The sequence below is a fragment of the Drosophila gunungcola genome, unplaced genomic scaffold, assembly GCF_025200985.1.
Source record: "Drosophila gunungcola strain Sukarami unplaced genomic scaffold, Dgunungcola_SK_2 000114F, whole genome shotgun sequence".
NCBI lineage: Eukaryota > Metazoa > Arthropoda > Insecta > Diptera > Drosophilidae > Drosophila > Drosophila gunungcola.
In genome coordinates this window covers 161,399-189,126 of record NW_026453275.1, presented here as the reverse complement: position 1 = coordinate 189,126, position 27,728 = coordinate 161,399, and the positions used below count along the sequence as shown (strand labels likewise).

The window sequence follows — 27,728 nt, the reverse complement described above, 5'->3', positions numbered from 1 at the left end:
TTTGAATCGTTTTTATATATTTGTATATAGGCTTTTATTAATTAAATTCTTGTGATTAAAATCAATTATGCTGCTGGTTCGCTTAGAGTACACCCTTGCGGTCTAATCTATTCCATTTGTAATAGTTAGTTTGCTTTTGAAATGAATTGATAATTACACTTTTAGCTGTATTTAAAATACACTTTATATGTTTTGCGATATATATCCAAATACACATATTTATTATATGCGATGCGATGCGATGCAATGCTCATCATGGCCAGCGCTCGAGAACCCGTGGTGTAATCTCCTCCTCTCTTTGAATTGTTATCAACCTTTTGGCATGCAAATCGGTCAAATTGCTTAATTCTCTATAATTATAAATTCACCACGGGTCAGGTGTGTATGTGTAAGGGTATTTTTTGTCTATGTGTGTATGTGTGTGTATTGGAACAATTTAATTGTTAAACAATTAATCATTAATTATTTTGGTTGCGATCTTTTTCGCCATTTCGATTCTATACATAAATTGGTATCATTTGGTGTACAATAAAAAGCTGAAAAAACGCAACTTAAATTCAAAAGGAAATAATACAAAATAAAAAAAAAAAAATCAATATAAAACTGATATTTAAGGTATCGACAGACTGAACATTAAGGCCGATTTTACGAGTACATAAGAACTATACAACATGGGGGCAATTAGACAAACACAATTTACAATCTATATAGTTATGATCATAGGTACGATGTACTAAACTATATGTTAACATTGTTAAAGCTAAAGAAAAAAAAAATAATAATCATACAATATATATGTATGGTTTATAGTTGTAGCAATTTAAAAAGTTCTGAAAATTACACTATGGTTCGATCGTTCGCTCTACGATATCCGTATGTCCCATCAAAAGCTATAGTTTCTCAGTTTTTTTTCTTCTTTTTTTTTGTGACCGTTTTATCATGTTTTGTGTTTATATTTTATGTGTGTCATAAAGTATTGTTGGTCATTTACAATGCGTTTTGGGGCTGCTATCGAATCGCTTTGATTTTGCATTTCTTCGATTAATTCGATACAGTTATCTAATTTGTCTTTAAATATATAGTGCGATTAAACGGTCATTAAATTCGAACTAAACTTCCTATAACTGCCTTACAGTTCCGAAACGCACTGTATGTTTTCCTAGTGTGGTGTGTGTGTGTGTGGTGTTTTTGGTGGTGCAGGTTTGTGGTTTTGAAGAGCGTGATTTTGGAGTTCCCAGACCAAGGAGCACCCACTTATCGGAGGTGTTTTGCGGGGGCGTTCGCTTCATTTCCTAGCTATGCTTTCTATATATCTCTAATCGAATCCACTCTTCCTTGTATATATATAGCTATACTGTAAAAGTCGAGTTGTCTAAAAGCTATTCTTCTTTCCAGATCCCACGATCTCCGACGGTTTCTCTGGTCAAGCGTACAAAAATAAATGTATTCTGCTTCGCTACGAATCGAATCTGAATATGAATTTGGTTGGTTTTACTTTAAAAATTTCTAGAAAACTATGTATATGCTTCGTCTATGTGTATGCAATTGTGTGTGTGTGTGTTAATGCTTTTTTTAATAGATATATTCGATATTGTTTTGCTTTTGTGGCTTTTGGTGTAGATCTAAAATTCCTGTTCTAGGCCTAGAAAAAAATTGATTTAAAATTTTTACTCGAGTCTCAAATTTGGATTGTATATATGGTTTATTCATTACCCTAGATCAGCACAGATCGAAGCTTAATGGGGGTATCCCAAAATTCATATCTTACTACGTTAATACGCTCGCTTTAAATACAAATCAAATGCTTTCGATTTGGGTTACGAAAATGCACGTATACGATAGAGTCACAAAAATGTATAACTGACTTTGGAAATATGAAGCTTAAGAAAATTGAAGCCTGCGCATAAAAGTAGTATATTAAGTGGTTATACGGGAGCTTATATAACGACGATTAAAGAGGGTTTTTGTATAGTTGAGTCTAAGAAAAGCTTACATACAGAGAGCTGTTTATAAGAGGGATATGCTTGGGGGTCTCTGGCTGCTAGGGATTCTGACCTGTCTGTCCTTGAGGCAGTTTCAGTTTTCACTTTCTCCACTCGACACTTTTCCGATCCTGATTCTGTCTTGGGTATCCTATGTCTATGGCTTTCCCCTGGATTTCTTTTTTGGAGTGGGATCACCTCCGATTCTTTGTCTTTTGAGATGGTTTTCTTTATGACTCCGCAATTTCCTAGAGTTCTTCACCTTTCAGTTAATGGAATTATAGGGGTTTTCTTTTGATTGCCCTTTCTTTTGAATGGTTCTACATCATTTTTTAGTGGATCATCTTCTGATTCTTCTGCAGATTCTGTCCTGATTCTTCATCCTTTTCCCGCTCTCCACGCACACACACGACAATTCCAGCTTGGCTCTAACCCTATCTTATGCATTAATGTATGTACTACCCCCAATCCCCAGACACTTCGTCGTTTTGCTCCTCTGCTCGCTTGGAGGCTTGTTTTTAAAAAACCCTCGACTTGGCTTGGAAACGGACCCGGACGCTTGGCGTCCTCCGGCGCTGCTAGTAAAGCTCTGTGTGATGGCGCACTGGCGCCGGGATCTTGGACATGCCCCTCTCCCGCCTGGGCGATACCACACTGGATGATCCTGCTCCTCCAGCTCCAGCTCCAGCTCCTCCTGCTCCTCCTGTTCCCCCTGCTCCTGCTCCCACATTTGAGTTGTTACTCTCGATGGAACTGGCGGCGGAGCTCCGTTTGGATCGAGCCTTGGCCGGCGGCGAACAGCTCTCCGATCGCTCCAGATTCCCATTGCTGTGCACCCAGGCCGTGGTGAAGTCCTCGTAGACCGGTGTCTTCTTGCCATTACTGTTGATCTTATTTGCAGTTGCTCCCGCTTTCGCTTGGTTACCAGCCGCATAGCGTGAGAGCAGTGACTTCATCTTCTCCAGAATCTGGGTATCGTTCTTGGCGCTACTGGCCGCCTCCAGTAGTTGTTGGGCCAGCGGTGAGGAGGCGTGATTCTTCACCGGCGACGTGGTCAGCGAACTGGTGCATCCCGGTGCTCCACTCCTCACCCGCCGACCATTGCTGTCGTAGAGGATTTGCGAGGAGCGTCCCTTGCCATTGCGCTCAAAGGATCCAGCCCCCAGTCCTTGTCCATTTGTGGGCGCCACAAAGGTGTCGGCGTTGCAGGGAGGTCGACGTTTCGGTGCCCCAGTGGCCCGGCCACTCCACGTATTCGTGACATCGCGCACCATGGGCAATTGGGTGGCTTGACGGGATCGGGGCGGCGCCATCGGAGTGGGCGTGTTCGTCGTGGCTCCCGTTGAGTTTCGCGTTCGCACGGATCGATAAACCGGCTGCTTACGGCTAAAGGCAGCCGGAGCTGGTAATCCCGAGCGGCTGGTCAAATCCTGAAGACTTCCGCCGGCACCACCGCACGTACTATTATCGATGCTCCGGCGACGACGTTGCGCCAGTGGTGAACGTGGAATCTTGCTGAGATTGGGAGTGGGAATTCCAGCCACTGGAGTCACCGATGCGTCTTCGGCCTTGGTCACCATGTCCACGGTGATCTCGTCGTCGGTTATGAAGACTCCGGACTGCTCGAATTTATCATTTAGCTTGTGGGCACCGCCGCTGAGAATCGCCGGCAGGGATTGGGGGCCATCGCACACGGAGTAGTCCTCGTGCTCGTCCTCACGGTCCTGGCTGCTTAGATCCTGCTCTTCCAGAATATCCACGGCTGTCTTCTCCGCCGGCTCATCGGAGGGCGAGATCTGCGAGTCACTGGAGGTCTGATCTAGACGCGCTGCGGATTGGAAAAAATAATGATATACATACATGTATATTAAAATACGATTACATTTTTGGAACAACAACCAGAGAAAAATATATATATTTAAAACATACTAAATTAATTATAAACATATTTAAGTGGTTATCTAAAATGAAATAAATTTATTTTATAAATCAAAAACTTTTAATTTTCACAATATAATTAAATATGTAAAATAATATGTAAAAATTTAAAAACAATGCCGTTTAGGGTTAAATCCGAACTGAAACTATTTTCAAGTATGAATATTAGAATTTACCATGTGTTTTCTCTGAGTGTACTTAACTCAATTCTGATTTCTTGGTCTAGAAAAGTACATAAAACCATTTAATCCGACACATTTAAAATAATTTCATAAGCTTAAAAAAAAATGTTCTTAATAATTATTATTAAAAACAATATAAGACTCTGCCTCTTTAATTTATCAAAATATTTTATAAAACTGAAATTTTTGTATAAATAATTCGTTCAATTTAAATATATACTTTTATATTTTAATTTTAAATTAATATAACGTGTATATCAGACAAATATATATTTTCTTTCAATCGAAGTTAATTTCTTTAAAATATAATATAATATTTTTATAGGCTCTAAAAAGTGTTTTTAAACATTTAAAAATCTACAAATCCCAAAAAAGTATTAATTATATCAGTTGTTGTTGGATTCCAATAGCACTATTTTAAAGTAATACCTAAGTATATGATGACGTAATACCTGATTATAAGTTTTTAGAAAAAAAACTTAGACCATAGAAATAATTGTTTGATAATGACAGGACGGATATCTTTAATATTCATCCATTTGTAATGCCCAGGAAGATGTCTTATCCAAGGGTAGCGCAAGTCTGACCACTCACCATTGCCTTCAGCGTCCTCGATGGAGGCCTGACTGTGCAGGGACTCGCGTTTTTGGGCACCCGATTGGATGACGCCCAGGCTGCGGTAGCCTTCGTCACTGATCTCACTGCCATTGTCGCTGATATTCTCGAACTTGTTGGCACCACCTTGCTCCGCCGATTGGCCCGATCCCCCTCCGTTTCCTGTGCCGGCCATTCCTGCTGCCGATCCGACCGGAACTCCTGCTCCTCCTCCTCCTGCAGTTGCCTCCTCCAAGGAGCAGCTGTAGCCGGGCAGCGATTTGGGACCACTGCTGTATGAGTCCAGGGAGCTCTGCTTCTTGCGCATATCGATCAGCCGGCGAGGACTTGGCGACATGGAGCGCCTGGCCAGACTGGGCGATCCGAGCAGCTGGCCGCTGGAGGATTCTGTGGTGCCTGTCGTCTGGCCGGATCCCGTTGCAAATGCACTGCCTCCTCCGTTTGTCTGCTGGTTGAGAAACTTACGCTGTGGCGTCGGACTGCGACTGCGGTACTTTCCCGAATTGGGTGACAAACTGTGGCCGTTCTGGATCGGAGGAGGCGGGGCCACGCCCAGTGCTCCTGTGCCGGTTGCCGAGGATCCTGCTCCCATTCCCGTGACTGTTCCCGTTCCCGTTCCCGATCCACCATTGTAATTGGGGCTGTTGAAAACACGGCGAGCTGCTGGCGGTGACCTGGAGAAGGTATAAAGATAGGTAAATGCTTAAGAAATCTTGGAAATATTATCGATAAGTTCACAATGATTTTTACGATAAATGAGGCTTTTTAAAATCTGCATAACGTTGAAATCTTTAAAATATTCTCAAAACGTAAGCATAAGGATGAAATCTTTAAAAATTAACGATAAGTTCACAATGATTTTAACGATAAACGATGTTCGATTAAATCGCCCATAATAAAAACCACTTAAAACCAAGGACAAAATCTTTGAAATATTTCAAAACGAAACATAAATGATTATCAGAAACGTTACGTATGTATAAGGATAAAGTCTTTAAAATAAATAAATTAATAATGATTTTAACGATAAACGTTGGTCGATTAATTTTCCCATGCAACTTTAAAATAGAAAGATTAGGCATAAGGGACTCACCTCTCGAATATCACCTGGGCCTTATGGAGCTCGATGCCATTGCTGGGATTGTGATTCGGGGACTGGCGGGGAACGAGACGGGCGGCCACGGAGCTGCGATGTTGGGCACGGCAGCGGCACGGATCGTGCTTGTCCAGATAATGGGAGAGCGTATCCCAGCCGCCACCAACTCGAACCATCACGTGGGAACGAAGGATCTGCCAGTAGAATTATCTAGCTTATCTAGCGCCAATTTCAATTGGTTGTGCAATACTCACCCGCACAAAGATGAGAACTTTGGTGTCGCCAATGCGATATTTGCCCTCGGACACTCGGACCATGGGAAACTGCGAGGGGCATGTGCACTTCTCCACCAGATCCCTGACCTGTAATAGAATAACGTAATATTAGTATCAAGAGGTTCGTATAATAATAATATGCCTTAGTTAAAAACATGGTTTGAAAAGGTTGAACCCTTTTACATATTGCTAAAACCGCAAATGATCATAAATTATTTCGATACCACATATTAAAAATGATTAAATTGTTTTTTTTTTGTGGGTTTGTGTTTACATGTGATTACAGAGCTGTCTGCCTTAATAGTCGGCTGTGAGCTAAATACATTTTTAACAAATGACCATATAAATATGCAGTGATGACAGTTATTATAAGTGGAATATATGGATTTAATTAGCATTTAACGATGGCTAATTTAAGGCAATCAGTTATAGGGAAAAATGAGTGTGGGCCCTATATACGATTATCCAGAGCCAAAGCCAATGTTCTCAGTGGCACTGTACTAACTTTCCGAGATCTGCAGACAAAAACTCTTGAGTCCAAGTGTCCAATCCCCCCTCACACCCCCCATTTCCTTCCCCCTTGATTGACCCTTAGCATTGCATAAGCCTGACCCGATCAGTTCCCCGACTTCCTAACTCCCTGACTTCTGCAGTGGCAGTTTGTAGCTGCAGTTTGGCCCAAAAGAAAGAAAAAAAAAAATCCAAAAAGGTAGGAGGGGGAAAGAAGGAGCTGAGCGACGAGCATCGGGGTCACCAAATAGTTTTTCACTGCATAAATTCACGCGCTGCCATTGTCCAACAAACAAATGATCCGCAGGGGCGGCGAATTGCGACGATAGAGGGGCTAAAGGGGCTAAAGGGGCCTAGGGGGTCCTAGCGGGGCTACCCTTGCCCTAGGGAGCCATGGGATCTGGGATCCATGGCAAGACCAGTCAGCATCGGCTCCACCATCAGCAGTCCGTCCCAGCGGGCGGCGGCAGACAAACAAATGACGACTTGGCCTGGCCTGCCTTTGGGTCTGATTCTACACTCACAAAAACTAAAAGCCGATTTAGCAAACAAAATCATCCGAAAAGGCCTATTATATTATACACATTTTATTTGGTAAAAAGTGACCCAAAACCTATATTCTTAAGTGACCCCTAAGAGCTCCTGGTTTAATAATCAATATAAATCTGCAAAAACATTTTGGATTTTAATGTTTGGCAAAAAGGTAACCCTAAATTCCATTTTTAGAACCAATTACAATTTTGTTTATAATGTTGGTTAATGTTGACTTCATTTCTTAATTGAAAATTTAAAATTAGTAAGGTGACCCTAAACTGCATATTTAGAACCCAAATTTTAAGAGAGAAATTACAAAAGTGTCTAATCTGTAAAAGTTTGTGGTTTAATTCTTTTGAAATCTGCATAAAATATGTGTTTATTTCAATGGTAATTTGTTTATTCCTGTTTTTTTTATATTGATTTTTTTTTATATGGCTATGTTTTGCGTAAAGGTGACCCAATTTATCTAAGAGCTTATCTAGAGCTTATGATTTTATCAATTGGATACCAATTTGGAAGTGGCATACCTCTGAAAGTTTGGTTTACTTCTCTTAAAATCTGTCAGATTCAATTGTTTTGAGGCGGTGTACATTTATCTCTAATATCACAGCATCGAGGTCTATATAATTTTGCCCAGTGTGGTTCTGTCTCTGTCTCTGGCCCTGGCTCCAATACCCCGCCCCCACATCCACCCCCACCTCCAACTGCAGTTCTCCGCCAGCAACTCGGGCTCCCCGACTGTTAGTCGAACCCATTGCTACTGTAGTTTGTGGCAGCTTGGCGCTGAGGAGCAACGCATTGGCACCTTTGAACTTTTGCAACTCCTTCTCGCCGGCTGCTTGGGATGCTTGGGATGGCATGGGATGCGTGCTTAGGTGGAGCTACTACTACTCAAACTCTATGGTGGCTGCCAGCTTTCAAGCTTCCAAGCTGGAACCGACATGACAATAAATCTTTCGTTTGTGTGTGTGGAGGGGGTAGGAGCAATTCGCCAGCGATCCAACCAGCGATCTGCCAGAGATCGGGGGATCGGCGTGACTCTGACGCATACGAGATTAGCTGGCCATGGATTGCGATGGGGATAGCGATGTGATCCTGGCCTAACCATAAATCGCATGCCACCAACTAACCAACAGCAACTGGAGATTGGAGGCTGGAGACCGAAAAGACAGACAGCGGCGATGCGGACGTGCCAGCAGCTCCAATGATCTCCTCAGCTCTTCAGCTCCTCAGCTCCATGGCTCCTCAGCTCCATGGCTCCATAGCTCCAGACTTTTGGAGTCGACAAATGATCGTGGCTTTTTCTTTTCTTTTATTTTCATTTCTTTTTGTTTCTTTCCTGCTGTTGGTGGCACATCATTTGATTTTCGACAAGTTGTTGAGGCTATTTGCTGATTTGGCTGCTGCTTGTGTTGCTGCTGCCTGCTGCACAAATTGATTGGCTGCCTCGGAGTGGACTTTTGGTGGTGTGGAGGACGGGGAGAGGTCCATGTCCATGTCCAGGTCCATGTCCCATCCATCCAGCGACCATCCATCCCCCAGCTGTCGAACATGGTTGCTGCTGTTGCCCATGTTGCTGCTGTTGCTGCTGTTGCCGCTGTTGCTGCTGCTGCTCATGTTGCTGCTGTTGTCAATGTTGCTGGCGGCGTGAGGAAATGTTTGCATGGCTTTCATTAGTTTGGCCGTCAATGATTTTCCATTGCGCCTGACCAATCCTCATCCTTTGTTGCTGCTGCTGCTGCTGCTGCTGCTGTTGTCGTCACACTTGCAATTACATTGACAATTGCAATTGTTGTAATTGTTGTTGGCACATCGTCATCTTGTCAAATTAATTTGACATCTCAACATGGCAGCAGGCAAATCTGGGAAACCCTCATAGCACCCCATAAAAAAAAAATAAACAAAAAAAAGGAAAACCAAAGTCCCAGTTTCAATTGCTTCTTATTTGTTTTAGTATTGTTTTCGGGCCCGCTTTTTTTGTTTTGTTTTTTGAGGTAACTGGAAACTTAGCCATGGCTAAAAATGGACATGAGAAAACTAGCAACAACAGCAGCCCAAGCAAAACAATAACAAACCAAATCGTGAGTAGATCCAGCGCAGGAAAATCAGAAACAGAAAAAAAACCTTAAATTTAAAAGAGAAAACCCAAAGTGGACATTGGGAGTGGGACTGGGACACCGAAGGAACGCAAAACTTGGACGGAAAGCCCTGCGGGAAAATGGAAAACCAAAAGCGGAAAGATCCGATATCGGAAGCCAAGTTGGCCAACTCAAAGGAAATTGGGGGAAAAAAGCCGGACTTATTCTGCCATTTAAAAAGGTTTGGTCTCACTAATTTTCAGATCTAGTTAAAAGAATATTTGTGATATATACTTTTGACCCTCTTGGGCTCTTAAGGTCATTTGTTTTTTCTACAAAATGAAAGTAATATCTTAATTTAAAGCCCACTTGCTTGTGTTGAATTATAACCAAATATATTCTGCGTCATACACAGATTTATTCTAACTAATGTTCAGATCCATTTAAACAAATATATGTGGAATTCCTTTTCTTCTTGTACAAAACAACAGTGAAATATCCTAATTCGAAACCTATTTGCTTATGAATTTTAAACAAAGACAAGACACTCCAATAGTTTTACTCACCATCTCATCGAGGCTCTTTAGATCGTTGGTAATTATCTGGGGCTGGGGGCCGTACATCAGCACGGGATTCTCATCGCCATCGTCCTCGGTCTCTGAATCATCACTGTCATCATACAGATCCGTCTCCACTGTGATGGTCGTTATTGTCGTCGTTGTGGCCGTACTATTACCAGAATTAATTGCCTCCGTTTGGGTACCGCTTTCCGAGGAGCCAACTCCATTGGCCTTGTTATCGGCGGCGATCTCCCGATCGATTTGTCGCTCCATTTGCACCAGCATGGGAGCCAACATTCCTAACATTTAAATATTTTGAAATATTTGAATTATGCAAGTTTGAGAGGTAGTGATTGTCAGGCCCATATTAGTTTGCATACCAATTTTAAAACCCAGACTTCTTTTAGTTCCTGAGTTATAAAGGGTCTAGAAACTTACCAAATTTAGCGCCCCGACGTGCCACCTCCAGAAGACAGAGTATTACGTGCTTTTCGTTTTTGCGCATAATCAAATCGTCAGTTTCGAACAGCAGGCACTCAATGATCTTCAGGCTTTTCCTGCGGAGATTAAATGAATACATAATGGTTGAATCTATATTAGTTCACATTAAAATGTACTATATATGCATGTTAATTTAATAAATGTTTGAATGTAACAATAATAATTAAATTATTCTCTTAATTTCTTATATTTCAAATAAGTTCTATGTTATGTTACCTTACTTTCTAGAACTCACCTGCACCAGGTTATAAAGTTGGACACATTGTCGCGGGCAAAGAATGTGCCGCTTTTGGCGGCCGGAAGGTAATGGACGTTACCTAGGGCCAGGATTGGACCCGCTAGACCAGAGGTCATGGATCGGGTCATCGATTTGTTGCGGGCCTGTCGCCGGGCCAAATAATCCTCCGCCGCCTGTCTCACATAATTTGCGTGCTGCAAGGAGTGGAAAAATAAAAAAAAAAATAAACAGCATTAGCATTAGCATGAGATGATGCAGAAATACCCAATGAGCACGGCAAATATTTCGCAGAGTGCCAACCGAGTGAAAGTCAAAAATACAAAACTAGAAAACGGTTTATTTTTAAGCTCCTAAAGAATTTAGCACGGCATTTTTAGGCTGTCCCCCGGATTTCCCTCGATCTTCGCAGATTGCAACCTGCAATGGGCGTTGAACGATCAACGTCGCGACAATACTTTTTTTTTTTTTTTTGTTCTTGTGTTTTTTTTGTCTTTTGGGGTGAACGGTATTTCAGGGCAGATAAAAGCTCTTTCTGGAGGAATTAAGCTTATTGTGATGGGTAACCTAAGCAGATATTATACATATATTTCTTGAACAACCCTTGAGATTATCATCTTGAAAATAAAATGTATCACTACTTCCCACATATTCCGCCACTTTTATGTATATAATTTGTCATTGGCACATTTGACGTTGGGGGTTATGTCATCCGTAATGCAAGTTTCCTGGGCCCAAAAAAAAAAAAAAAACTTAAGCTCCAATCCCATTTTGGGGCGAAAAGCAACTGCAATCGTGTCTCGACGTGTCATGCATTCCCATTTGCATCATTCCATATTCATTTATGCACACTTTGTTGTAATAATTTAATATTTAAACAATATTATTATTTCAGCTTCTTCTTCTTTCTACCGCCTCTCCTCTTTTATGGATATCTGACAAATGCTTTATTTGGTGTTTATTGTTTCACCTTACCATAATACCCTAACCCCAAATAAGGGCAACAGAAACTGCAACAACTGCAACGGCGACAATGATGACGCTCCGCTGACGTTTACATAAACCTCAAGGAAAGCTAAATCACGGGAGTGAGGCAAATTGAGGTCTTGAACTAATTGCAAATATGCATATTATTAGTAAGAACTAGACCCTTATTTGGTTAAATTAAGAAAATATATTGTTAATCATTTTTAAAACTAGCCTGTAACACTTTAATTTGCTATATAATTAATATGTTACTTTGCCTATTCTTTTTAGATTTAACAGCTGAAACTGTATAAATATACTTTTATAATAGCTTGCAGTTTTAAAGCTATTGAAGAATTTGATGTGTAGGGCATAGCCACTTCGACCTGCCTTCTTTTCTACATCTTCTGTTTGGCATCGCCTCTTTGGCTTCTTCTTCTTTGGGCTCTTATCATGCCGCTTGCAAGGTAAAGCTGCGACGCCCACAACCCATTTCGGCAACCCAGAGGCGTTAAATGCATCTCTCTCGCCCCGCTACTCGCCCCATCTCTTTCCTCGTCGCTATCTCCGTCTCTCTCGCTCTTTCTGGACCGATGGGCTACCCACGAAGTTTGTTTGGGCCTTGGTTTCACTTTGGCCGCCAGCTTAGAACCGAAGCTTGAACACCAGTACAGCGAAAGACAAAATAATAGAATTCAAAAACTGTAAAGGTTTTGTTTTTTTTTTAGTTTAGCTATTTAATATCGTAGATCTGGAATGCACAAAAAAATTATATAATATCATGGTTATTAAAATTCTATTTTGGTATTTTTAAAAAATGTGAGACTATATTTTTTAGGTATACAAAAAATAGACCATCGCATTATCTATGCATATTGCACAAAATTATAAATGTGGAGAAATTTTATTTAAAAAAAATCATTTGAGAATACAACTCAATTTATGAGTTATGAGTATTTAAAATGACATTTAAAATTTGACTACATGGAACCAAAGATAACAAACTGAAGGTCACATTTAGACTTATTTTTGTACCGCTGCTGTCAGTCTACATATGTACATAGATGTGTAAGCATCTGTTAACTGCAGCTCAACTCCCAATGTTTGTTTGGCTTCTTCCTCTTCTGAATCCGAATCCGAATCTAAATCTGAATAATGCATGCAGAGTGGCGCGCGACAGAGACGGACGGACATGCATATTTGATAATCGCAGCAGCATCACATTTTCACTTTCGAAATTCGACAGTTGAGAGTGAGGCAAAGGCAAACAAAAAAAGAAGGAAAGAAATAAAGAAAGAGGGGGTGGACCATTGTGGAAATGGTTATTATGACATCAAAACTTTCTTGCATCAACAGCGAGAGCACGTGCCACTTGTTGTTGCTGTTGTTTTCTGTTGGTAGAGCAAGTGCAAGTGCAGGTAGCCATTGATAAATCGATATTGGGACACCGGAAAAAATAATTCAACCGTCGTCTATCAATTTTGGGGCTTATGTTTATCTTATCTGGAATATAGTACCTAATACAGAAATGAGCGGTAATATGATTGGAAATCAGAACCCGATTGTGTATTTGTAACTGATCTGATAGCTGACTAACTTGACTAAATGCAATAAGATAAGGATAATGCGTTAAAAATTGAACCTTATTTACTAAATTGAATATTACGACTCAGAAAATGAAGTCCATATTGTTTTTTATGTTTTAGTATCTAACATCAAAAAATTCGTATAAAACTTGTTAACAATTTGTGTAAGGTTTAGTATGGTTTAGGGAAAACCCTTTCAAACTCAACCTATGTATATGAAAAAGTTAAAGATATTAGTGAACCCAACTTTATTTTCATATCCATCTAACTTAGTGAACTGACATCCGCATCCGCAGCCACATCCGCATCCGCCTCTTCACAGTCAAGTGTCGAAGCAATTAACATGACTCTTCTTCTTTTCTTCTTATCCATATGGTTTCCCACTTCTTCATATTCTTCTTTTTGTTCCCTGGGAATAGAACTTTGGGTCGGAAAGAGATGGAAAGTGGGTCGACCTGTAGTCCATCGCCCACTCAATCTGGCCACGCCCCCTTCATATTGCAAATACGTGACGTTGATGCGGTAGAAGAACAACAAGATGAAGAAGAAGAAATCGGCAAGGAGGCATAGGAAGAAGAAGAATTACAGTAGAACTTCTATAACTCGTAACACTAAATGCCAAGGAAAAATCTACTTATAGACTATTTAAGTTATAGAATTGTTTATTCGTGTAAATTGTACACTATAAATAGTTCGGCTTAGGCCGACTTAAAGCTAGGGAAGTTCATTTTACGGAAGTTCGACTGTAGATGGTGTGTGCGAAAAAAGAGAGTGCGTTATTACAGGTACATAACGTAACGTCACGTAATTAGCTTAGATTTTTCTCTATTTTCTTCTGCGCTTTTGCCTGTGCACAAAATGTATGTCAATATGGCGTTAATAACATTACATGACTACTAAAAGCAATTGCAAAGAAATGGAAAAACACACAGTGAAATAAACTGCAACAACAGAAAGAAACTCTGTCGCATTATTTGTACCGTACCATTTGACGACGTAAGCGCGGGCGTCGACTGCGACGCCGACTGCAGCAGAGGCAGCGGCAGAGCAACGCAGCCAGTGCAAAAAGCATTTTTTGCTTCCGCAAAAGGCAAATTAAATAAAACAAAATTAAAGCGCACAGAAATAACAGCAGCAGCCAAATAATAAATAAAATGACATTGCAAAAAACAAATTTACGCAAAAAATAAAAGCGCACAAAAACTGTGAAGCTTCAATAGCACATATTTTCATAAAAGTTGACCAGCAACAAACATTTTATTTGGGAAATATCAAATTCATTTGTATTATTTTAATTTTAACCTATTAAATTAATAAAAAAAAATTAATTATCTTAAATAAAACATTTTCTTTGAGTGAATACACTTTTTTAAGTAAATAAACTATGTATATATTTATCTTATGTGATCCATTTAAAACTGAAAAGGAAAGTAAAATATTCCTCTTTGGATTTAGCAGTCAATGAAGGGCTTAAAATCAGGGACATTTTAAAATTCATAATAAAGAGAAAAATACGATTGAAAATCTGGAATATGTTCAATTTATACATAGTATATATGCAGTCTTTACTGTACAAAACAATAGTTGATTTTTGCAATTACCCAGACGCTTTTGTGATTTCTTCAAAGTGCAAAAGACAGGGGCTTATAACGAGCGGGGGAAGTTTGCTAAGCGGATTTGCCGCCGTTTCAACTGTTATTTTCCTATTTGGCTGTTGTGTTTTTTGTATACTATATTTTACCGCTGATTGCCATCGATTGGCCCCACACACACAAAACAAAAAAAGAAAAAAAAAAACGCGAAATCTGGGAGCTCAATCAAAATCACAAAAACTGTCCGCGGCCCATTCAAAATCATATTTCAAACGCCGTCCCATCGGCGGCTTTGTCTCTTTGGGTTCAAGGTTCTCCCATGGCGATGACTTCCTACCCACAATCGTATTGCTTATATGGCATGGCTTTGGCAATGATAGATCGATCGATTCGCTTGCAAATGATTTCTGCAGGTAACAGGTAACAAACAATGATCGATCTATCGATCTCCTCTCCGAGATCCGCAGAGTTTGGCTCACCTGCTCGGAGGTCTTTTGATCTTGGTAACGGTATTTCCATAATGCCCATAGAAGGCGTTCTTGCTTTTTTGCTTTTTGCTTTTTGCCTTTTGCTTTTTCTACTTTGTGGCCCAAAGTTTAATGCTCTGTGGGAAAATCTTTTTGCGCGACCCTGACGATCGGCAATTCCGATAGAGCTCTGCAGAATCATCGATGAGATCACTCAGAATTCGCGATTGTCGATGACGATTGCAGAGCTAAAGCATATCTGCAAAACTAAATTAGAAACAACAACTTCCGCTTGACTTGGAGCAAATGGTACCGCAAATGGAAATGGCAATAATGGCAACAAGTGTGTGCTCTGGAAATCCGAGTAGCTCCAATCCAATTAACCCAGTAACGAAGGCTATTGTTTGCCTTTTGCAACCATATGTTGAGACAATCGAATATTAGTTTTCACTGATTTCACGACAAAAATATTTCATTAGTAACTAAACAAAAACATATTTTTCCCATTAGTGTTTTTTTTTTTTTTTTGTAATTACAAAAAGAAAAAGTTTTACAAATACCTTTTAATTTCTTATAGCTATTAATCACATATGTAAAGAGATCTAACAATTATCATTTATTATACGATGTTATAAATATATTTCATAACATTATTATATTTTCGAATTCGAAATTACAACATAAGTTATCATCTCTTTTCCTCTTTTTTAAAAGTCCACTTTTTAGGAAGTACAAATTAGAGCTACTTAAATCACAATAATTTTGACTAAATACCCTTAAATTAACAGAGTTATTTCCTTAAACGGACTTAAACGATCAGGTTGTTAATGATCAAGTCAATTTCTGGTGGTATTCTTTATAAGGTCAGTGGAAATTACAGCTTTCCTAAGATACAATAAAATATTTACGATTCTAGGGCTTAGAGACATTGGGTGAAACTAAAGAAAGACGGCAACAACAGAGCTAGATGGGCATTTGGATATGGCCAAAAGTGGCAGAATTCGATGCTAAAACCAAAAAAAAAAAAAACAAAAAAACTAAATAAAACCGAACCGAACTGGTTTTTGCTGTTGTTGTCGGCCAAAGCCAAAACGAATTTTGAATGTGGGTGAAGTTGTTAAAAATGTGGCAAACGCAATCGAGGTTAGCTAGAGCTTTGGCTATACCGAGAACCCCCCTCCCCCTGCCCAACCCCTCGGCCCTCCCACAATGATCTGTGCCTACTTGGCGCATATTTAGTTATAAACTTGAATTTAGACTCTGGCCAAATTAGAGTCGATCTATGTGCGAGCTCGCGACTTTGCCACCAAAGTGAGAGCGAGACTGACAAAATAAAGTACTGCGACGGCTAGTTGCAAAAAAAGATACAGATACAGATACAGATACAGATACAGATACAGATACATTTGGATTTACAGATGGAGATACAGATACACAAACAGAAACAGAAATAGAAAACAGAGTCCGACTCAGAACAAGTCACAAACGTCGAGATCTGTTTGTCGCGCTTGTCCAATTTGTCCGATTTGGTGTGTTTCCTGTTTCAAATTGCCAAAATCCATAGAGAGAGACACGAGAAAAGCATTACGAGTTTTTTCTGTTTGCCACCGATTAGAAATAAGTTGTCCATTAGCAAGACTCCAGGCTGAGCTAATCCATATATTTTGAAAGACTAACAACCGAAACAACTAGTACATTGTATAATGTTCATGATCTCATTTTATTGGAAAGATTTCCTTATTGAATTTCTCATAGAATATTAACATTTTAAGTGGTAGTTCTAAACTGCTTCTGGAATGTTCTTAGTCCTGGGCAAGTGAAAAAGTAACTATCAAGTGATCTTTAGTTTATGCTGTTAAGGTCCGATCCTTCTGATCAAAAACTAAAATAACGTGATGTGAAATACAAAATTCGAAAATTATAATCCCGATGTTACACAAAATTTGCGTTTATTTCCGGCTAAAGTGTCATACCTCGTTGAATTCGGTAGAAAATTTGTTATGTAAAAGAAAAAAAAAATGTTGTTTAAGGACCTTACTATTTTAATAATCATCTTCGAGGAAATGGGGAGGTGGTTCTCCTCCAAAATTGAGTGATAGCCATTGAGACATCTCTCCTCGATTGGCTCACGATCGGTGAGCTTCCGTTTTGACTGCGATCCTTATCGCCGTTTGGCAATGAATGAGTCACCGGTGGTTACCGCATGGCCGGCTCGTTTTCCCCAATGGATCACGGATCACGGATCACGAAAGCCCCTTTAACGTACACAGAGATCATCACGGACGAATTATGGTGCGTGCTGGGGGATAGGAATGGGGGTTGGGGATTGTGGATCGGGGATTGTGGATCGGGGATTCGAGGGGATCTTTGCCACGCGGATCGTGCAAATTGCCTGGCCATGCCGGTCTATTTGGCTATTTGTCCACTTTCGGAGGGGCAGCATTTGTTGTTGCTGTTGTGTGTGTGTAAATACGGAACATATGTAAATATTAATTTTATTAAGCAAACGTGACTGCAAGATCTCGAAGCGACTTGGGGTTTTGGGTTATTGAAGCTATAAGGCTTTTAAACTTGGCACATTGACGTCGCTGACACGACACACGTATCGTTGTGTTTGCTGTGCGGCTTTTCATATTTGGCTTTTCAATTCACAATATTTGTGATGGCAAAAGTAGTGTATTTCTTTTGTGTCTTTCTACTTATTTTTTTGTGTTTTTTGTTTGCACTTAAAGAAGAAGTTGACAGGGGCCATCGGTCATACATCCCGTGCGTGGGAATCACTTTGGCTGGAAGAGGGGGTATTGGGTAGTGGGTGGGTGTGACCTGTTCTCGGCGGCCTTGCCTTTGAAGTGAAAATCGGCCGAATACAATTCGAGTGGTTGACATATGTGACTGCTTTACCTTATCGCTGCAACTGTTTTGTTTCTTCTTTGCGATCAGTATAAGCTCGGAAAGTGGTACCAGATCAGACAATTATTATAATTATTACAATCACTAGTTAGAAATCATTTAAAATGAAACTTTTCTAAGGATTCGGAATTCTTAAAAACATTTAATTTATAAATGATCACTGGTGCAAAGCATAAAAGGATTGCTTAAGAATATATTTTCATGTACAATTTTAAATGGCTTGCTAAATTTAAAACAAAACTATTACGACAATAATATAGTCAAATCAAAACGTGTTCCTATATAACCATACATATCCCGTTGAATATGGACTTGAATATGTAAAAACATTTTTCGTAATCTAAAATTACCGTGATGACGCAGCGAAATCGATCGATTGTTGTACCGATTGCCTTATTTGGGCTCCATCCCACCAACTCCGCCCCCTTATCGCTGACCTTTGGTGGTTCTAAATTTGGAAACATTGCAGTTACGATCGTGAGTGATTTTTTTTGCTGCCTGCACTGGTCACGCTTTTCTGCCATCCCTAGAAATGGTCAATTGCAGTTGGGAAAAAAAGTCAACTGCAAGCCGCAAATGCGACTGCAACTCACACCCCTCGAAAGATTTCAAATTAGTCAGCGACACTCCATAAATCAGGCACACCACACTCATAGTGCATAGTACCGATGGAGCAAAACAATCGAGTGTTCCAGGTCCCCTGGGTTCCATGTCCACATGTCCACATGTCCAGTTCCACTTGGGACAGCTGCCAATGTCTTGGGGTCCAAGCGATTAGCATACAATTTGTGGGGGGGCGGAGTGTGGGGCTAACACTCGCGGCCATAAATAATAATCGCTCGGGGTCTTTGGCTAGCAGTCTACGGGAGTTCGGAGTTAAAAGAGTTAAGAGTTTGGGCTGCTGCTCGTTTGGTTCCCGTCTGCCAGTTGTCGGTACAAATTGCACCGTTAATAAAGTCAAAATCGGATTAGACACGGCCCGCCGCCCCCTTTTTTTTTATACATACATATATATATGTGTTTTTTTTTTTAGTACAAAATTCAGCTGCAAGCCAAGCCACCTGTGATATCTGTCGGTGATATAGCCGCGATATATACGCGCACCACCCCTTCACACCCCAATCAGGCAAACGAACAACGGACGAACGGCCCACCCGATCGATTGGCCTGATATTTGATCTGGGCTGAAACTGAAATCAAATGGCCAACACAATAAATTCACCTCTAATGAATTTTGATTCATTTCCATTTGCTTTTGGCGCAAACAACTAAATAACTCCGGCAATCAATGGGGGATATAGATAATATTGACCCATATATGTCAGAGTTGGACGGTAGGCGAACCGGCAAATCGGTGACAGAAGCCAAATGATTCGATTCCATTCGATTCGATTAGAGATCCAGCCGTATTTATGCCAATTTACCAAACTAATATCGATGGAAAACAATCTGCAGGCATAAATCAGATTTTAACTTCCTAATTTTTGGGATATTTTTTCAATGGTTGGTTATAAATCTAATGGGTTTTGGTACTAACAAGCCGTTCCTATAGTTTTATATAGTTTTTTTTTTTTTGAGCGATTGTGCAGAAATGTGATTGAAAAACGTTATATAATTAAAGTTTGGCCAAAATTTTAAATTGTTGTTTTTTAAGACAAGCCAACAACGCCTTTCTATCACAACTTTCTTTTAATCAATATCAAGCTAAGAAATATATAAGATAAATATATTTAAAGAAAAGCCCTCAACTCTTAAGACTCACTAGTTTGAATGGCAACCTAGCCTTAATATCTAATTCGAAGTACATTATTGTACATTAAATCAAATATTTTGGGACTTAATCATGCAATTTTGCATTATGATTTTATCTGTAGTTTGAATTTAAATTTTGAATTTACTAGCCATATTCTTGTTATTACTGTTCCAATTGTATATCAATGTGAATGCCTTTGTGGAGTTAAAGTACTTTATTTGAATATTGATGGCATGCATTTCTTTCCTGTTCTTCACTTGCATAACATCACGTATTCTCTGCTCTGGATGCACAACTTTCTTTGGCTACGTGCACTCAAAGAAACCCCCTCAATTTTTAAGTCCCGAACTCTCCACTTGGTATCCATTGGCCAAGGCAATCGATAAACATTTATTGGGTTAACGCAGTATTTAGAAAAAATGGTGATGGCGGTTGTGGCATTTCATTACGTTTACCCATCAAAATGTTTGCTCTGCGGTTTGGTTTTATTTAAATGATGATGTCCAGCTACGATGGTTGTTTCAATTGTCATTGCGATTGCGATTGCCATGGCGTTGATGTTGGTGTTGATTTTGATGTTGACGTTGAGGATTGCGAAATGGGTTGCCGACCATCCTGATCAGAGTCGGATCAATCTGTTGCTTGGACTTCTCAAGGAAACCGATCAAGGGCTCGGCCAGGTGGCGGTTCAAATGGCCGAAGAAACTGACGGCCTCGCACTCGGCGGAACTGGAAAGGATTCCCAGGCGATGGACATACTCCTTCATGGAGATGGGAAAATCGTAGTTGATCAAGTGTTTAACGTCTGGCAGATCCAGTCCCCGAATTGTGGTGTCCGTGACCACGATGATGTTGTAGGTGCCATTGCGAAAGGCATCCATTGTGGCCTTGCGTTCCGCATGGGTGCGTCCGCTGTGGATGCCGCCGCAGGGCACATAGATACGGATCAGGGCCGCCAGGACGTCCACACGCTTGTTGGATTCCCCATAGACGACCACTTTGCCGGGACGATCGTTGGCATCGTAGATGGCCGTCAGCTCCCTCTGAAGGCGTTGCATCTTGACGCGCGACTTCATGACCTCCACCCGTTGGCGCAGCTTGCCCAGGAACCTGGCCCTCCTCGGGGGCGAACTGGCGAGCCCTGAGTCCACTCTTACCATGGTGTAGTCATCCATATACTTGCGGGCCATCCGCTTCAGTTCGCCTGACCACTTGGCGGCGGTGATGACCACCTGGGCCTGGGAACTCATCCGACAGAGCAGACGGCCTAGCTCAGCCTCCAGGCCCATGTCGATCAAGCGATCGATGCCGGCCACCACCAGATAGGTGCAGCGATCCAGGCAGAGCGCCCGGCTCCGTCCCCCTCCCCCTCCATTCCCATTGCCATTCCCGCCCAGAATGTCCGGCAGGCGACTGGCAGCGACCACCAGCAGTTGGCAATCGAACTGCCTGCCATTTAGCTTGCCCAGCAGACACTGGGTGTCGATCTGGTGGGGAATCGTGTAGATCAGTGCCTTCTGGTGGACCTTCGCGGCCGCCGCGCGACAATCCGACAGCACCAGGACAGTGGGTCCACCGGCCAGCTGGCGGCGTCCATTCCGCTGGATATGCATTATGCCGGGCAGCAGGTAGGCCAACGTTTTACCCGAGCATTTGCCGGTAACCATGGCCAGGTTTCTGCCCGCCAGGGCCACTGGCCAGACCTGCGCCTGGGTGGGAGTGGGTGCCTCGTACCCCTGGCGTTCCAATTGCCGGGCTATCGAGTCGCCGAGTCCACTGCGACGGAAACTCATCACCGGCTTGGGCACGGGTCGCGGATCATTGCTGGCCAATGTGATCTTGTGGCGGCGTCGGTAGAGCTCCGCTTCGTTCCGCTCCAGATCCTCCCGCTGATCTTGTGGTTGCTTCCAAGGATTGACGGCATTCCGGCGGGGACTGCGGGGACTGCGGGGACTGCGGCTCCTCCGCGATGTTTGGGGGGGACTTCTGTTCCGGTACATCGATTGCCTGGACGGGCGGCGATTGGGCGAGCATGTCCTGGGATTGTGACCCGGAATAAGGGTCGGTGAACGCCTGCCCATCGATTGCCCTTTCCGGGGACTGCGTCTGCTAGACCGCCAAGGATTCGAAATGCGCTCACCTTGCGGTTGCTGCCTCCAAGGATTGAAAATCCGATTGGGACTACGGCTTCTCCACGGATTCTGAGGGAGATTGCTGCTCCTGCTCCTCGATTGCCTCTTCCAGGGATTATAAGTGCCTTTGACGGCGCTTTTGGCTGCCATCCCCTTGTTAGTATCAGAGTTGGTAGTGGTAGTTTCTGTAGAGGATTCCCGCCACTGACTTTTGAACTTGAAGCTCTGGATCGAAGGGGCACTTGCGGTAGAGGTGGAACCGCCATCAGAGTCTTCACTCGAGCCAGAACTCGAGGAAGTGCTTGGACCCGAGGAAGTGGAGCTGGAGCTCGAGCTGGACGAACTCGATGATGTCGAACGCTTACTGGTTGGGCTTTTCCCATTTTCATCCACCTCCGGCTCAGATTCTCCGCCAGATTTCATCTCCGCCGGTTGGCTAAGAGCTTGCTGAATTTCCATACCCTTTTGCTCTTCCTTATCTCGAATTTCATCTTCAATCAGTTGCTTCTTTAGTTTTTCAGGTGTCTCACTCATTTTTCTCTAGTTTTTCGTTATTCTTTCACGACTTTTTGCAATAGTTTCGGGAATTTTCACTTGTCAAGCCAAGCAAATGGTCGAACGTTGTCAAAAATCACACAGCTATAAATTGTGGTGTTGGTTAATGTTTGTTGTGTCAAAATTATTTTTAAGTGTTAAGAAAAATATTTCTACAGCGACAATAATATTAATGTAGCCATCCTAAACTATTTTAAATGAATTAGCTGTTGCCTTTTCTAGTAAGCCTGCAAACTTTTTAAAATGAACTTATAGCCTTTTTTGTAATACCATATAATAAACATATTTTATAATTCACTTTTTATAGAAGCTTAAAAAGCTAACAATGTGGACTTCCATAATAAAGGAAGAAAATAGCTGAATCAGCAAGGATATTATAGATTTGAAAAGATTTTTTTTATGTTTTCATTTGTATGTAAATTATTATTCTTTTTTTAATTAACATTTAAATTTAACATAAAATATAATAACAAAATAAAATATATATATAGAACAAAATCAGAGTAGCATAGCGCAAAATAAACATTCTGAACCATAATCGGCATAATTATGTTTATAAAGAACAGACTTTCCAGTTTACTATTAATACAGTTCGTATACATTTTAAGTCCACTTTTATGGTCTTCAAGTGGAGACTGTCCCAGTTCCGGACAAAGATACGGAGATACGGGTTCGGACTTCTCTGGCGGAAGTGAAGAGCTCACTTACCCAATCGAAAGACCCAAATAGAGAGCTGGGAATTATCTGCCCCTGTTTGGGTTATCTGCGTATAATTGGCGACTGTGTGAGAGTCCGAATGTTTGGTCAATTAAAAGCATTCGCTGGCTTTTTATCAAATTCAATTAGCCACCGACGACGAAAGCCAAACAAAGTGCCCAAATAAAAAAAAAAAACAAAAATAAAACAAAAAAACGTAACGGAAAACATTGAGCAACAAAGTTGCTTATTGGGGAATATTGGAGTGGGTGGATCATTTACTTTTAAAAATATTCAAAGCTACAAAACGCGCATGCATAAGCGAGGAGTTCTAACTATAGAAAATCCGTATAATTAACTAGATAAATTGGCAAGCAATTGGCTGTACAGATCGTTAAGACAATTCGCTAATGATCGTCGGACAGCAAACGATCTCCTTTGGCTAATTGGCCCCCCCTCGCCCCGTTGTTCGGACCACCCTTCGTTTAAAGTGGCCATCAAGTCGTAATTACGATCGTTGTTGGAACGATGAAGACATCAAATCGCACTGCATCCCCCTTAGAATTGCTGGCCATTCAACGAGAGATTTGTTTTGCTTTAAGACCCAGAAGACCAATAGACCGACAGACCGAAAGAGACAGACCCACTTCTCTATCCCGGAGTTTCAATTAAAGTTACATTAACGCTTCGCGACACACACAATTATAAAAAATTATATTTATGCTTATGACATTTCCGGCAGCCGTCGCAGGTTTCCCCCCCAATCTTTGGCTGGTGCAAAATTTATGTGATGTGATGTGATGTGAGTCTGAGTCTGAGTCATTTCATTTATTTCGAGACAGCGCAGACAGAAGATCAAAGCAACTTCATGATTATGCTGCACGCATATCCATCACCATATCGAGCACTCGCCTCGGGGTGGAGTTGTCTATGCTTGTTGTCCATTGGGGAATAGGGGGGGGGGGGGAATATCCAAGATCCAAGATCCCAGAGATCCAAGATCTGAGGTGAGGTGTGTATTTGCAGGTGAGGCTGCGAGATCGCTGTGTGTGGCTACAGTGGTTAGGGGTATAAAAACAGCGTTACCTTTAGCACTCATCCAGTAACCAAGCCTACAAATATAGCAGACATATGATAACTGCAAATTAAAAACTCTAAATGATAGGAGCAAATTAATGAAAATACTTTATAGAATTTACTAGCTCTGATACAGTGGCAAATTAATCAATATATTACATTTTTAATTGTTAAGCAAGGTAATTATACGATTGTACATATAATTCACTCAAAATTACAACTTATCACCGAAAAAAATGTTTTGCAGCACAATTTTAAAACAAACTAAAAATGAAATTTAGAATATCTATTTTACCTAAATTTTTTTTACAGTCTAAAAACTTCAATTTTAAATGATTAGACGTGGTATTATATATAGTATAACACTATTTTCGGAACCTTATTTTTTTCATAAAATCACAATTAAAGATCACTAAATTTTAAATGTTTAAAATATGTTTTTACAATTACTCTGATGTCTATTTACGTTGTTAGAAAATAGTCAGTTAATAACAGTCACTAATTTTACTGTTATCTTGAACAGTAACTGACATTTCCCAACACTTATTGTGTTATATTTCTGCCCCGGCTTCAATGTTCTATGAATTCTTGGCTATTTTCCTGCAAAATAACAAATATCCGTACACATTTGTCCGTCGCAGCAGGAGGGACCCCCAAAAGGGGGCAAGACGATCTCGGTGCCGATACGAGTACGAACCAAGAAGTAAGGAAAACTTCGGCAAGTCGAAATTTAAATACCCTCTTCTTTAAAACAACTTTATTTTGATTTGTATGCGTATATGGATAAAAACATTTAAGCAATGTCGACTTTTCGTTTGAAATTTAACTCTAAAATAGTTAGCCAGAATTGTGCTTTGAAGTATACTCGTATAAAGCTCTAAAACTGGCTGGATCGACAATATATTTATTTATATTTAATATGGTTGGAAATGTCTCCTTCACTGCGTTACAAACTTCTTACAAAACTTATGTTACCCTCTGCTAGGGTGTAAAAACAAAAAAAAAAGCAAAATAAGAGAGAAAAACACAACTGCAACTGCAACATCGCAACATCGCAACATCGGGGCAGCAACAACACAAGTAAAGACAAATTGTCTACGGTTTGAGGTCTTGCTATTGGCCTCCAGCGTGACGATGTCGGGTGCTACTGGCGCCACTCAGCGCCAACAAAACAGAAGACTGAAAACTGAAAACCGAAAACCGAAAACAGAGGGCCAAAGGCAGCGGGCAGGGAGCTGTGGTTATGGCATGTGCCACCCAAACCAAACCAAGCCAAACCGAAACTGAAAAAACTGAAAAACTGTAGAAGTGAAGCAGTGAAAAACTGACTGAGTGAAAAACTGACTGAGTGAAAAACAGAAAAGCAGAAAAGCCAAGCCAAAGCGAGCCAAGCGAATAGAACTACTGATCAAAGAAAAGACCGTAGCATAGCAGATGTAAGAAATAACAAGATTGTATATGTACAAAATATATAAATAAATACAAGTAACCTAACATTATTGGGGATAGTTTATGTCCATCAAATGTTCTCAGAGATCAGATACAAGTAGCATATTAACTTCAGTTCTGCTAGTGAAATGTAGAAAATCGCATTCATAACAAATGTGGTTTATGACGTTCTTCAAAGTGATCCTGCGCATCAAGTATTTTTTCGCATATTTACGAAATCCTCATCTTTACAAGGACCTTTTCGAATGGCTGTTCATTATTTCGGATGATTGATAGTATTCATGGCTATTTAAATCAAAACATACCGCGCGGAAAACTGCATATTTTATGTGGTTTTTTAACAAATTTTCTTTGAAAGGTAAAATATAAACTATACAAAAATAGACTTTTGTAAGATGTTTTTACAACTGAATAGGAAAAAAAAAGTATCCAAACAAGTATTTTTAATGAATTTTCCTGGGTGAATTGATCTCTAATCATTAGTTTGTAGTTAGAATAAAGTAAGGTTAATTTTAAATCGAATTTATAGAAATTCGTAGGGTTGAGATAAGTCTGTGTTCAATGATTTTATAAAATAATACATGTATTTGCTTTCCCGGTTCAGCTACCAATGGCAATGCTTTTAGGTTAATTTACTAGATACCTTAAAATGCCCAGCTCATTCGACGGAATCCTTTTGCTCCTCGACTTTTGTTATCCCAGCCCCTTGGCTTGCTTCCCTTGCACAGCCATTGCTTCGGTGCTTCATTTAAATTATGAACTTTTCACAAATGCTTTCGGTTGAACAACTGAGCTGGCTCAATGAACCCCCGGTGACCTGGTTTTTGTTTTTTTCCCACTGGAGAGTGCCGTTGGCCAGGTAAGAAGCTTTTTAGCCCGGCCATAAAGATGAAATGAAAATCTGTCGAGCTCTTAGCACTTGAAAAGTGTCGAGGGTACGAGTATGTGGGCTGGGATGGGATGGGCTGGCCTGGAAAACGTGTGACTTTTCTTTTACGATCCGGAAGAGCTTACCTTGCACAATGCCACGCCCGTGTCCAGTCGATCCATAAAGTTCTCGGCATTGATGCTCAGCTCCGGATAGAGTGTGCTGAGCCATTCGGCCAGATCCTCCTTCATGGCCTCCAGATATTCCTCGCTGGATTTAAATGGCCTGTACGGCCTTGCCTCCAACATGGCCATCGTCGAGTTGTGCTTTGTGAATCCCCTTAAAATTCTATTTCACAGCTCCTTTGCCTTAGCTTTCGATTTTCTGGGCTTAGTTTATGTATTTGTTTTTTGTATGTTCCTTTTATTGGGGAATTTCGGGCGACCTTAGCAAAGATTGGTCGTCGGATTTTCGTTACGCTTTTGGCTGCAGTGCATTGCGTCTGGTTCGGATTAGCGTTTCGGTTGGGTTCGAATTTAAGCTGCAAGAAATAAAAAGAAATATTGTTAAATTTATATTTTAAATGTCCAAGAATTTCCCCCTTGTTGATTGATGATATGCAATCAGATTGCCAGCAAGTGGATCATAAATTGTAAAAATTGTTGCACCAAAGCGGCGTAAATTTATGATTGTGCCACTGCAGCTGACATAATTATGGGACTGAAAACCACAACGGCAACAACCGCCGCCGCCGTCGCCGCCGCCGGCAACAGCAACTGCAAAAAGTTATACAAATAAAATCAATAAATAAAACATAAAAGTGACTCGCGAGCGGCACACAATCGTCGTCGGTTACTTGAAAAAGCCTCAGACAAGCCAGCAGCAACCTCAAGAAAACAAAGTTGGTACGAGTGTTGGGCGCCAGGTTAATGGCATCACATCACACCCAAGTTAAAGTCCACAACCCCCCGCCTCAGCTCATTAACAGGTCGGTTTCTCGAGCGACTAATTAGCGGTAAGCCCAATTGAACTGTGAACTTCGGCCAGAAGGAGATTAATGTCGAAGACGATTGCATTTTTTGAAGTTACCAACCGACCGGCAATTGCCAACCAAGGCCAGTCATAAAACTTATGGCTTATCAAAAGCGTTTATCGAATTATCTTTTGC

General features: G+C 40.9%; 2 protein-coding genes across 4 annotated transcripts in view; both read right to left on the bottom strand.

Moving 5' to 3' along the window:
• Window positions 1-6: 6 nt before the first annotated feature.
• Window positions 7-27,728, bottom strand: part of LOC128265339 (GAS2-like protein pickled eggs) — a 57,375-nt gene continuing 29,653 nt past the window's right edge. For 2 of the 3 annotated variants that reach the window (XM_053001282.1, XM_053001283.1), the window contains exons 3-10: window positions 26,707-27,101; window positions 10,510-10,706; window positions 10,212-10,330; window positions 9,780-10,072; window positions 6,068-6,175; window positions 5,811-6,007; window positions 4,697-5,391; window positions 7-3,810 (exon numbers count right to left, since the gene is read on the bottom strand). In XM_053001282.1, coding sequence (XP_052857242.1) covers window positions 2,561-3,810; window positions 4,697-5,391; window positions 5,811-6,007; window positions 6,068-6,175; window positions 9,780-10,072; window positions 10,212-10,330; window positions 10,510-10,706; window positions 26,707-26,874 — 3,027 coding nt within the window. In that variant the 5' untranslated portion in view covers window positions 26,875-27,101 and the 3' untranslated portion in view covers window positions 7-2,560. Of the gene's footprint in view, window positions 3,811-4,696; window positions 5,392-5,810; window positions 6,008-6,067; window positions 6,176-9,779; window positions 10,073-10,211; window positions 10,331-10,505; window positions 10,707-26,706; window positions 27,102-27,728 lie in introns of those variants that run through there. The other variant, XM_053001284.1, reaches the window with a different exon arrangement.
• LOC128265341 (putative ATP-dependent RNA helicase CG14443) lies at window positions 19,978-22,724 on the bottom strand. The gene has a single exon (XM_053001286.1). It carries the CDS (start codon window positions 22,447-22,449, stop codon window positions 20,305-20,307), a length of 2,145 nt encoding a protein of 714 aa, XP_052857246.1. The 5' UTR covers window positions 22,450-22,724; the 3' UTR covers window positions 19,978-20,304.

Bases quoted from the DNA above. Each gene is read 5' to 3' on its own strand.
- LOC128265341 (XM_053001286.1), bottom strand. From the start codon at position 22,449: ATGAGTGAGACACCTGAAAAACTAAAGAAGCAACTGATTGAAGATGAA.